The sequence below is a fragment of the Mangifera indica genome, chromosome 13, assembly GCF_011075055.1.
Source record: "Mangifera indica cultivar Alphonso chromosome 13, CATAS_Mindica_2.1, whole genome shotgun sequence".
Classification (NCBI taxonomy): Eukaryota; Viridiplantae; Streptophyta; class Magnoliopsida; order Sapindales; family Anacardiaceae; genus Mangifera; species Mangifera indica.
The window spans coordinates 12,352,361-12,362,546 of NC_058149.1; the positions used below are offsets into that span (position 1 = coordinate 12,352,361).

Consider the following 10,186-nt stretch of genomic DNA (forward strand, 5'->3'; position numbering starts at 1 on the left):
CTAACCTCTGTTAAAATAAATAATAATTTAATTAAAATAGACATTTTTTCCTCTAAGCAAATAACATATATCAATTATATATGTATTTATATACTTAAAAGTTAGCGTGTCAATCATTGTTAGAAAAATAATCAACAAAGTGAGTTGAGAATATCAAGTCAACGGCGTCACGAGCAGCAAGTGCTAATATATCAGCACATGATACCACGCCAAGACACAAAGCTTCAAGTTGCATTTTTGCATTATCGATGACTTCAAAGCCTCTTAATCCGATATTCGGCAATACATTTTTCTCAGCCGAAGATGTCGTAATCAACACTGATCCATCACAACCCTGCATAAAATATAACCATGTACACGTCCATATGTATATTGAAGCCTCAAACAGTATATCCATATGACATTTTTTTAAAATTAAAATAGACTTTTTTTTTTCTCCAAGCAAATAATATTGGTAGATTACACCCTAGTATATATAATTCGACAAAAGAGATTAGCCAAATGCCAAAAACAGAAGAGGACATGCCAAACACCAAAATGCCACTCACAAAATTTACTTAATTGTGAGAACCACTGGTGACGTTTGCATGTCATTCCTACAAATCCTCTGACAATAAGCATTTATATACACCCCAAATTGATATTGTGTCGTAAAACTATAATGGGTTGTCTTGAAGATTAAGATATAATGATTTATGATGAATTTTTTTTGGTTTAGCATCTTTGCCCGTGGAAAAAAAAATTAGTTAACACCTGCACGCAAAATGCACGGTTTATGCACGTGTGCAAAGAGCATTGTTCACAAAATGAGAATTTCTTTTTTTTTTGTTTTCGCTTATGTTTAATTAATTAATAAACCAAAGTTTGTATTTGCGTTTGAATATTTTTAACAAGTGCACTGTAAGTGTTTATGTTGCAGGAAAAATAATCAACAAAGTGAGTTGAGAATATCAAGTCAACGGCGTCACGAGCAGCAAGTGCTAATATATCAGCACATGATACCACGCCAAGACCCAAAGCTTCAAGTTGCATTTTTGCATTATCGATGACTTCAAAGCCTCTTAATCCGAGATTCGGCGAGACATTTCTCTCAACCAAAGACCCCGCAATCAACACTGACCCATCACAACCCTGCATAAAATATAACCACGTCCACGTCCATATGTATATTGAAGCCTCAAACAGTATATCCATATGACATTTTTTTAAAATTAAAATAGACTTTTTTTTTTCTCCAAGCAAATAATATCGGTAGATTACACCCTAGTATATATAATTCGACAAAAGAGATTAGCCAAATGCCAAAAACAGAAGAGGACATGCCAAACACCAAAATGCCACTCACAAAATTTACTTAATTGTGAGAACCACTGGTGACGTTCGCATGTCATTCTTACAAATCCTCTGACAATAAGCATTTATATACACCCCAAATTGATATTGTGTCGTAAAACTATAATGGGTTGTCTTGAAGATTAAGATATAATGATTTATGATGAATTTTTTTTGGTTTAGCATCTTTGGCCGTGGAAAAAAAAATTAGTTAACACCTGCACGCAAAATGCACGGTTTATGCACGTGTGCAAAGTGCATTGTTCACAAAATGAGAATTTTTTTTTTTTGTTTTCGCTTGTGTTTAATTAATTAATAAACCAAAGTTTGTATCTGCGTTTGAATATTTTTAACAAGTGCACTGTAAGTGTTTATGTTGCTGGCAAATCTAGCCAACTCTTAGAGGGCACAATTGCAGATTGAGCTGATGGTACAATGACAGTCAAACTTGTCACTAATGATCGCTTATTTCATTTTTAACAAAAACATATAATTTGAATAAATTAGGATTAAATAAAAGTTGGTTCTAAATTATTGAGATGTTAATATATTTGGTTGCGGGATAAATATAAGATTATTGATAAAATGTAGTGATAAATTGACAATGGATTCGGGTGATAAAATTGATGGTGAGATTTTTGAGTAAATTCAGAATCTTGACTAAAATTTGTGGGGAAGAAAATGTAAAGTTATAAAGCTTATCAGATAATTAAAACAAAAAAATTTGCAACCCGCACCTGAGTTTTAAAAAGACTAACTTTGGGACGTCATACAAAACATCCCTATGACATAAGAGTATATCCATATGACATCAGAAGAACAAAGAGGAAGGAGATGATGAAATGAACCTGCACGAAACATTCATGGAAATGAAGCCTTAGTAAAGCAGGAGCTATGGTGGGATCTTTGTTGAAGTGTGATTGAACAGTAGACCTGACGGCCACCTCAGCCTTTGGACATGAAGAAGAATAGAACCCAGGTTTCAATCCTCCTTGGCTTTGCGCTGACAAAACCATCACCGAAATCACGATAAAATAATATAAACACATGCCTTCCATTTGTAGCATTAACAATTCGAATCAAATCTTGAGTTATGTACCAGCAATTTGAAGCACAAGAAATTAGCTATATATATGTGTGTCGGTGTAATTTGTGTAGTGGAGATGCGTGGATCACGAATGAAATAGTGATGAGGGCTCTTTTTAATTTTGTTTGTTTATATGTATGGATAGAAAAGTTGGAGGTGGATTTGATTGTGCATCGTATTGGTACTGAAGGGAAGGGAATGATAGAGGATTCTCTTTTATCAGTAAAACTTTTAACTTTAAATTATTCATAGACGCGATTTTCCTTTTTTCTTGTCTACCATTTCTCTGCTCCTGCATCATTTTTCCATAATTCAGATGATCCTTTTCACACGGATACTTGATTATCTGTAGTGTATGATATTTTCACATGCAAATATTTGTGGAATGATTGGGTCTGAGTTCCATGCATGGCAGAGTAGCCCTTAAATTTTTGAAAACCCTCACGCTTTTAATAAATTATACTAATTCGTTTCAGAAATAACATTTTAACCTCTGTTAAAATAAATAATAATTTAATTAAAATAGACATTTTTTCCTCTAAGCAAATAACATATATCAATTATATATGTATTTATATACTTAAAAGTTAGCGTGTCTATCATTGCTAAAAAAATAATCAACAAAGTGAGTTGAGAATATCAAGTCAACGGCGTCACGAGCAGCAAGTGCTAATATAATATCAGCACATGATACCACGCCAAGACACAAAGCTTCAAGTTGCATTTTTGCATTATCGATGACTTCAAAGCCTCTTAATCCGATATTCGGCAAGATATTTTTCTCAGCCGAAGATGCCGTAATCAACACTGATCCATCACAACCCTGCATAAAATATAACCATGTACACGTCCATATGTATATTGAAGCCTCAAACAGTATATCCATATGACATTTTTTTAAAATTAAAATAGATTTTTTTTTTTCTCCAAGCAAATAATATCGGTAGATTACACCCTAGTATATATAATTCGACAAAAGAGATTAGCCAAATGCCAAAAACAGAAGAGGACATGCCAAACACCAAAATGCCACTCACAAAATTTACTTAATTGTGAGAACCACTGGTGACGTTTGCATGTCATTCCTACAAATCCTCTGACAATAAACATTTATATACACCCCAAATTGATATTGTGTCGTAAAACTATAATGGGTTGTCTTGAAGATTAAGATATAATGATTTATGATGAATTTTTTTTGGTTTAGCATCTTTGCCCGTGGAAAAAAAAATTAGTTAACACCTGCACGCAAAATGCACGGTTTATGCACGTGTGCAAAGAGCATTGTTCACAAAATGAGAATTTCTTTTTTTTTTTGTTTTCGCTTATGTTTAATTAATTAATAAACCAAAGTTTGTATTTGCGTTTGAATATTTTTAACAAGTGCACTGTAAGTGTTTATGTTGCAGGAAAAATAATCAACAAAGTGAGTTGAGAATATCAAGTCAACGGCGTCACGAGCAGCAAGTGCTAATATATCAGCACATGATACCACGCCAAGACCCAAAGCTTCAAGTTGCATTTTTGCATTATCGATGACTTCAAAGCCTCTTAATCCGATATTCGGCAATACATTTCTCTCAACCAAAGACCCCGCAATCAACACTGACCCATCACAACCCTGCATAAAATATAACCACGTCCACGTCCATATGTATATTGAAGCCTCAAACAGTATATCCATATGACATTTTTTTAAAATTAAAATAGACTTTTTTTTTTCTCCAAGCAAATAATATCAGTAGATTACACCCTAGTATATATAATTCGACAAAAGAGATTAGCCAAATACCAAAAACAGAAGAGGACATGCCAAACACCAAAATGCCACTCACAAAATTTACTTAATTGTGAGAACCACTGGTGACGTTTGCATTTCATTCCTACAAATCCTCTGACAATAAGCATTTATATACACCCCAAATTGATATTGTGTCGTAAAACTATAATGGGTTGTCTTGAAGATTAAGATATAATGATTTATGATGAATTTTTTTTGGTTTAGCATCTTTGCCCTTGGAAAAAAAAATTAGTTAACACCTGCACGCAAAATGCACGATTTATGCACGTGTGCAAAGAGCATTGTTCACAAAATGAGAATTTCTTTTTTTTTTTTGTTTTCGCTTATGTTTAATTAATTAATAAACCAAAGTTTGTATTTGCGTTTGAATATTTTTAACAAGTGCACTGTAAGTGTTTATGTTGCAGGAAAAATAATCAACAAAGTGAGTTGAGAATATCAAGTCAACGGCGTCACGAGCAGCAAGTGCTAATATATCAGCACATGATACCACGCCAAGACCCAAAGCTTCAAGTTGCATTTTTGCATTATCGATGACTTCAAAGCCTCTTAATCCGAGATTCGGCAAGACATTTCTCTCAACCAAAGACCCCGCAATCAACACTGACCCATCACAACCCTGCATAAAATATAACCACGTCCACGTCCATATGTATATTGAAGCCTCAAACAGTATATCCATATGACATTTTTTTAAAATTAAAATAGATTTTTTTTTTTCTCCAAGCAAATAATATCGGTAGATTACACCCTAGTATATATAATTCGACAAAAGAGATTAGCCAAATACCAAAAACAGAAGAGGACATGCCAAACACCAAAATGCCACTCACAAAATTTACTTAATTGTGAGAACCACTGGTGACGTTTGCATTTCATTCCTACAAATCCTCTGACAATAAGCATTTATATACACCCCAAATTGATATTGTGTCGTAAAACTATAATGGGTTGTCTTGAAGATTAAGATATAATGATTTATGATGAATTTTTTTTGGTTTAGCATCTTTGCCCTTGGAAAAAAAAATTAGTTAACACCTGCACGCAAAATGCACGGTTTATGCTCGTGTGCAAAGAGCATTGTTCACAAAATGAGAATTTCTTTTTTTTTTTTGTTTTCGCTTATGTTTAATTAATTAATAAACCAAAGTTTGTATTTGCGTTTGAATATTTTTAACAAGTGCACTGTAAGTGTTTATGTTGCAGGAAAAATAATCAACAAAGTGAGTTGAGAATATCAAGTCAACGGCGTCACGAGCAGCAAGTGCTAATATATCAGCACATGATACCACGCCAAGACCCAAAGCTTCAAGTTGCATTTTTGCATTATCGATGACTTCAAAGCCTCTTAATCCGAGATTCGGCAAGACATTTCTCTCAACCAAAGACCCCGCAATCAACACTGACCCATCACAACCCTGCATAAAATATAACCACGTCCACGTCCATATGTATATTGAAGCCTCAAACAGTATATCCATATGACATTTTTTTAAAATTAAAATAGACTTTTTTTTTTCTCCAAGCAAATAATATCGGTAGATTACACCCTAGTATATATAATTCGACAAAAGAGATTAGCCAAATGCCAAAAACAGAAGAGGACATGCCAAACACCAAAATGCCACTCACAAAATTTACTTAATTGTGAGAACCACTGGTGACGTTTGCATGTCATTCCTACAAATCCTCTGACAATAAGCATTTATATACACCCCAAATTGATATTGTGTCGTAAAAGTATAATGGGTTGTCTTGAAGATTAAGATATAATGATTTATGATGAATTTTTTTTGGTTTAGCATCTTTGCCCTTGGAAAAAAAAATTAGTTAACACCTACTCGCAAAATGCACGGTTTATGCACGTGTGCAAAGAGCATTGTTCACAAAATGAGAATTTCTTTTTTTTTTTGTTTTCGCTTATGTTTAATTAATTAATAAACCAAAGTTTGTATTTGCGTTTGAATATTTTTAACAAGTGCACTGTAAGTGTTTATGTTGTAGGAAAAATAATCAACAAAGTGAGTTGAGAATATCAAGTCAACGACGTCACGAGCAGCAAGTGCTAATATATCAACACATGATACCACGCCAAGACCCAAAGCTTCAAGTTGCATTTTTGCATTATCGATGACTTCAAAGCCTCTTAATCTGAGATTCGGCAAGACATTTCTCTCAACCAAAGACCCCGCAATCAACACTGACCCATCACAACCCTGCATAAAATATAACCACGTCCACGTCCATATGTATATTGAAGCCTCAAACAGTATATCCATATGACATTTTTTTAAAATTAAAATAGACTTTTTTTTTTCTCCAAGCAAATAATATCTGTAGATTACACCCTGATATATAATTCAACAAAAGAGATCAACCAAATGCCAAAATGCTACTCACAAAATTTACCTAATTGTGAGAACCACTGGTGACGTTCACATGTCATTCTTGCAAATCCTCCGACAATAAGCATTGATACACACCCCAAATTGATATTGTATCATAAAACTATAATGGGTTGTCTTGAAGATTAAAATATAATGATTTGTGATAAATTTTGGTTGGTTGAGCATCTTTACCCATGAAAAAAAATAAATTAGTTAACACCCACACGTAAAATGCACGGTTTATGCACGTGTGCAAAGTGCATTGTTCACAAAATGAGACCTTTTTTTTTTTTTTCGGTTTTCGCTTGTGTTCAATTAATTAATAAAGCAAAGTTTGTATTTGCGTTTGAATATTTTTAACCAAGTGCACTGTACCTGTTTATGTTGCAGGCACACTTAGCCAACTCTGAGAGGGCACGATTGCAGATTGAGCTGATGGTACAATGACAGTCAAACTTGTCACTAATGATCGCTTATTCATTTTTAACAAAAACATATAATTTGAATAAATTAGGATTAAATAAAAATGGGTTCTAAATTATTGAGATGTTAATATATTTGGAGATTGGATAGATACAAGATTATTGATAAAATGTGGTGATAAATTGGCAATGGATTCGGGTGATAAAATTGATGGTGAGGATTTTGAGTAAATTCAGAATTTTGACTAAAATTTTTGGGGAAGAAAAGTATAGTTATAAAGCTTAACAGATAATTGAAAAAAAAAATGTGCAACCACCAGATGTGTTTTAAAAAGACTAACTTTGGGATGCCATACAAAATCATCCCTAATATTTTGCAAATTAGTCAAATATTACCCAGGACCTCAGCTATCAAATGAAAGTGGGGGTAAAAAATCTGATTACTGCAATTAACCACTTTCCTTATCACATATATATGCTTTTATATTGAGTTACCAAAACAAATCCTTTAAATTACATATAATCAGTAGTCAATCTCCATTTTAACATAAACATATGTCTGATATAAACATATCAGATTTATGTTTACATTAATTTGCTTAACCCTAAATTTACCATTTTACATTTGTGTTAGTAACTAAAGCATCTATTATACAATCTCGTTCACCATCCGGCTGCTGAGCCTGAGACAGAGAGTCCAAATCACTTGGCTTCTTGTTCGAGAACAGGGGTTTTTTTCCATATATCATCCAATCCACTTATTTGCAGAGGGGGCAATGAGAAAACGCTAACAGTAGAACTACCGCTCCGAATTTTTTGCAGAGCCCGCAATGCTGAAATAGTACTCTTCATGTATAAGCTCTCCATATACTCTATCTCTGCAAGGTCTTTTAGCATTGTGAGAACATCACTTTCCTTCGTTGTAGCAGAAGTTGTTGGCTCACAACCGTCTCCCTCATCTGGTGCATCATCTCCGCCAGGCTTTTCGTTTATAATGGGGAAGAGGCTATCTAGCATTGCCTCACACTGCTTCACCAGTTTGTAAAGCAAGTCGGTGGTGAAGAAGGGCTGCTGTAATACCCTTTGGATGAATGGCAGCCGAATCAGAGCGCCGGTTCGTTTGTCATACTTCTTCAGTATCTTTACCAATCCTGTGATTAATAAAAATGGCTAGCAATTACAACGAGTTTGTGGAATTTTAATATTCGATTAATTTAAGGGAAGACAATTTCGGAAATTTGAAATACCTGTATAGTTAAGGGCACTGTAATTCTCCAATAAAACCATCTCTCCATGGAAATCAACAATCTCCTTCCGAATTTTTATCATCTCTTCGTTGGAATTCTTAGCCTTTGCCACTCTATCTTGTAGCTCCTGCGTTCCAATCCCAAGTCCCAACAACAGAAACTTGTCAATGTCAATTATTCAATTTTAGCCCAAAATTTCGATTGGCCATATCACTGGTTTTCATGACATTGGAAATTTTCTGCTTCAAGTTTGAAAAAGTCAATTTCCAAACCATTTGTTAAATTTGTTAAAAAAAATCTATCAAAACTTTCATTAAAATATTAAAAAGACCCAAAAAAAAACCCTCTAGTTAAATAGTACTGTTCTCCAAAAAGTTTATTAAATAATTTTATACCCCTCATGTATACTTATTTCAATCAAAAATTAAAAAAAATATATTAATATAAATATAGATATGAGTATCAATGATATATGATTATATATTTGAAGTAAATTATAATTTTTTTTTTAATTTTACAGGTGATTGTGAAGATTTTAGAGATATTTTTTAATTTCTAAAAGATTTTAGAAGTGTTTTTTAAAATTTTCATTTTTAATTTGCTTATAAATAGTTTAAAAATTATAATTATATCCTAAAAACATGAATAGCATGTTATAAATTAAGGCTGTAGGACTATAAATGTATTTTAAAAAATATAGATGAATACGATAATTGTTTGAATGAAAATGATATAAACACTTTTTTATTATTAAAATTAATGGTTATCTATATCATATGGGTAAAAAAATTTTATTGTTTTAACTTAAACAGACTGCCTTTTTTAAAACCTTGGGTGGGACATGGTGATTTGGCCATTTCAAGTCAAGTGGGACCATTTTTACGATCGACTTAATCTATTGAGACGCAACATTTCAAAGTACCCTTTTTTTAACACGAAATTTAAACTCCTTGGGAAATTAAACTTGACAACAACCATCTTGTATCTCTAATCCAAAATTAAAATAATAACAACGATGTTTTGACTAAATTAGACCCTCCTAATTCTTAAAAGATCCCATCACAACACACTCAACTTAAGTTAATCCCTTCCCCACCACTAGCTTCAACTACATCAGATAACATCCACTGACACAAAAAGCAGAAGAAAGCATGGAATTATTCCAGAATTTCCTACAGATAACTATGGCAAAGCACCAAGAGAATAACTGAAGCAAGGCAAAGCGCCAAGAGAATAAAACGGAAGTAACAGTCCATTTCCATGGCTTGAAAATATTCCTTTTTATCTTCGTTCATACCAAATTAAACTGAAGAAATTATAGTCCTAATAAATTTAAATAAATTATCTCAAGTTTGCTTAATATGAAAGCAAAAGGAAATTAGAGTAATTTTTTCTTGCCAACGGATTAGGCGAAAAAAGAACTGAGATGATAAATTTACCTTTAACCTGATGACGTATTCTTCCTCCTTTTCAACAAAGAAGGTGTTGAATTTATCCATTTCGTCCTCCAACAAACTTAGAAAATCTATTTCCTCTCTCGAGATACTATCACTAGCCTTGTTATCATCTCCGGCGACGGTAGACTCGTCAAATCTGGGCCGTTTGTTAGGCCGCTCACCAGCTTTATTAGGCTCCACGAGCTTCAACCTCTTCTTGAGGTCCTTGTAGGAGAGAAACTTGTCTCGCCATTCAGGTAAGGTCTCCTCTATCTGGTTGCTGAGGCTCTTACCGAATTTCATCTTTGTTTGCAGAGAAAATAAGCGAGGGAAAATGAGGGCAGATAAGGGTGAGCGAGGGAGATATAACGATAAGAGGAGAATATTCGGAAGGTTAGTTTTGGAATATCTATTTATTTTGTAAGGGTGTATCTCTGATTTTATACCCCTTGATTTTCTTTTTCGGTTGAAGCA

The 10,186-nt window shown here is 33.4% G+C and overlaps 2 protein-coding genes across 2 annotated transcripts; both read right to left on the minus strand.

Annotated features, from left to right (window-relative positions):
* Positions 1-109: 109 nt before the first annotated feature.
* On the minus strand, positions 110-2,348 carry LOC123194192 (peroxidase 25-like). The gene is made up of 3 exons (XM_044607351.1): positions 2,181-2,348; positions 892-1,131; positions 110-334 (listed from the first exon to the last, which is right to left on the minus strand). The coding sequence occupies exons 1-3, from the start codon at positions 2,346-2,348 to the stop codon at positions 110-112; spliced, it is 633 nt and encodes a 210-aa protein (XP_044463286.1).
* Positions 2,349-7,469: 5,121 nt separating this feature from the next.
* On the minus strand, positions 7,470-10,186 carry LOC123194316 (SPX domain-containing protein 1-like). The gene is made up of 3 exons (XM_044607490.1): positions 9,716-10,186; positions 8,277-8,403; positions 7,470-8,180 (listed from the first exon to the last, which is right to left on the minus strand). Exons 1-3 carry the CDS (start codon positions 10,013-10,015, stop codon positions 7,732-7,734), a joined length of 876 nt encoding a protein of 291 aa, XP_044463425.1. The 5' UTR covers positions 10,016-10,186; the 3' UTR covers positions 7,470-7,731.

What these genes read in the sequence shown, in the direction of transcription:
- LOC123194316 (XM_044607490.1), bottom strand. Translation starts at nt 10,015, where the DNA reads ATGAAATTCGGTAAGAGCCTCAGCAACCAGATAGAGGAGACCTTACCT. An exon ending in AATACGTCATCAGGTTAAAG is followed by an intron (nt 8,404 to 9,715) that starts GTAAATTTATCA and finishes ATTGGAACGCAG; the next exon opens with GAGCTACAAGATAGAGTGGC. An exon ending in CAGTGCCCTTAACTATACAG is followed by an intron (nt 8,181 to 8,276) that starts GTATTTCAAATT and finishes TATTAATCACAG; the next exon opens with GATTGGTAAAGATACTGAAG.
- LOC123194192 (XM_044607351.1), bottom strand. Translation starts at nt 2,348, where the DNA reads ATGGTTTTGTCAGCGCAAAGCCAAGGAGGATTGAAACCTGGGTTCTAT. An exon ending in TCCATGAATGTTTCGTGCAG is followed by an intron (nt 1,132 to 2,180) that starts GTTCATTTCATC and finishes TATTTTATGCAG; the next exon opens with GGTTGTGATGGGTCAGTGTT. An exon ending in TAAACACTTACAGTGCACTT is followed by an intron (nt 335 to 891) that starts GTTAAAAATATT and finishes TATTTTATGCAG; the next exon opens with GGTTGTGATGGATCAGTGTT.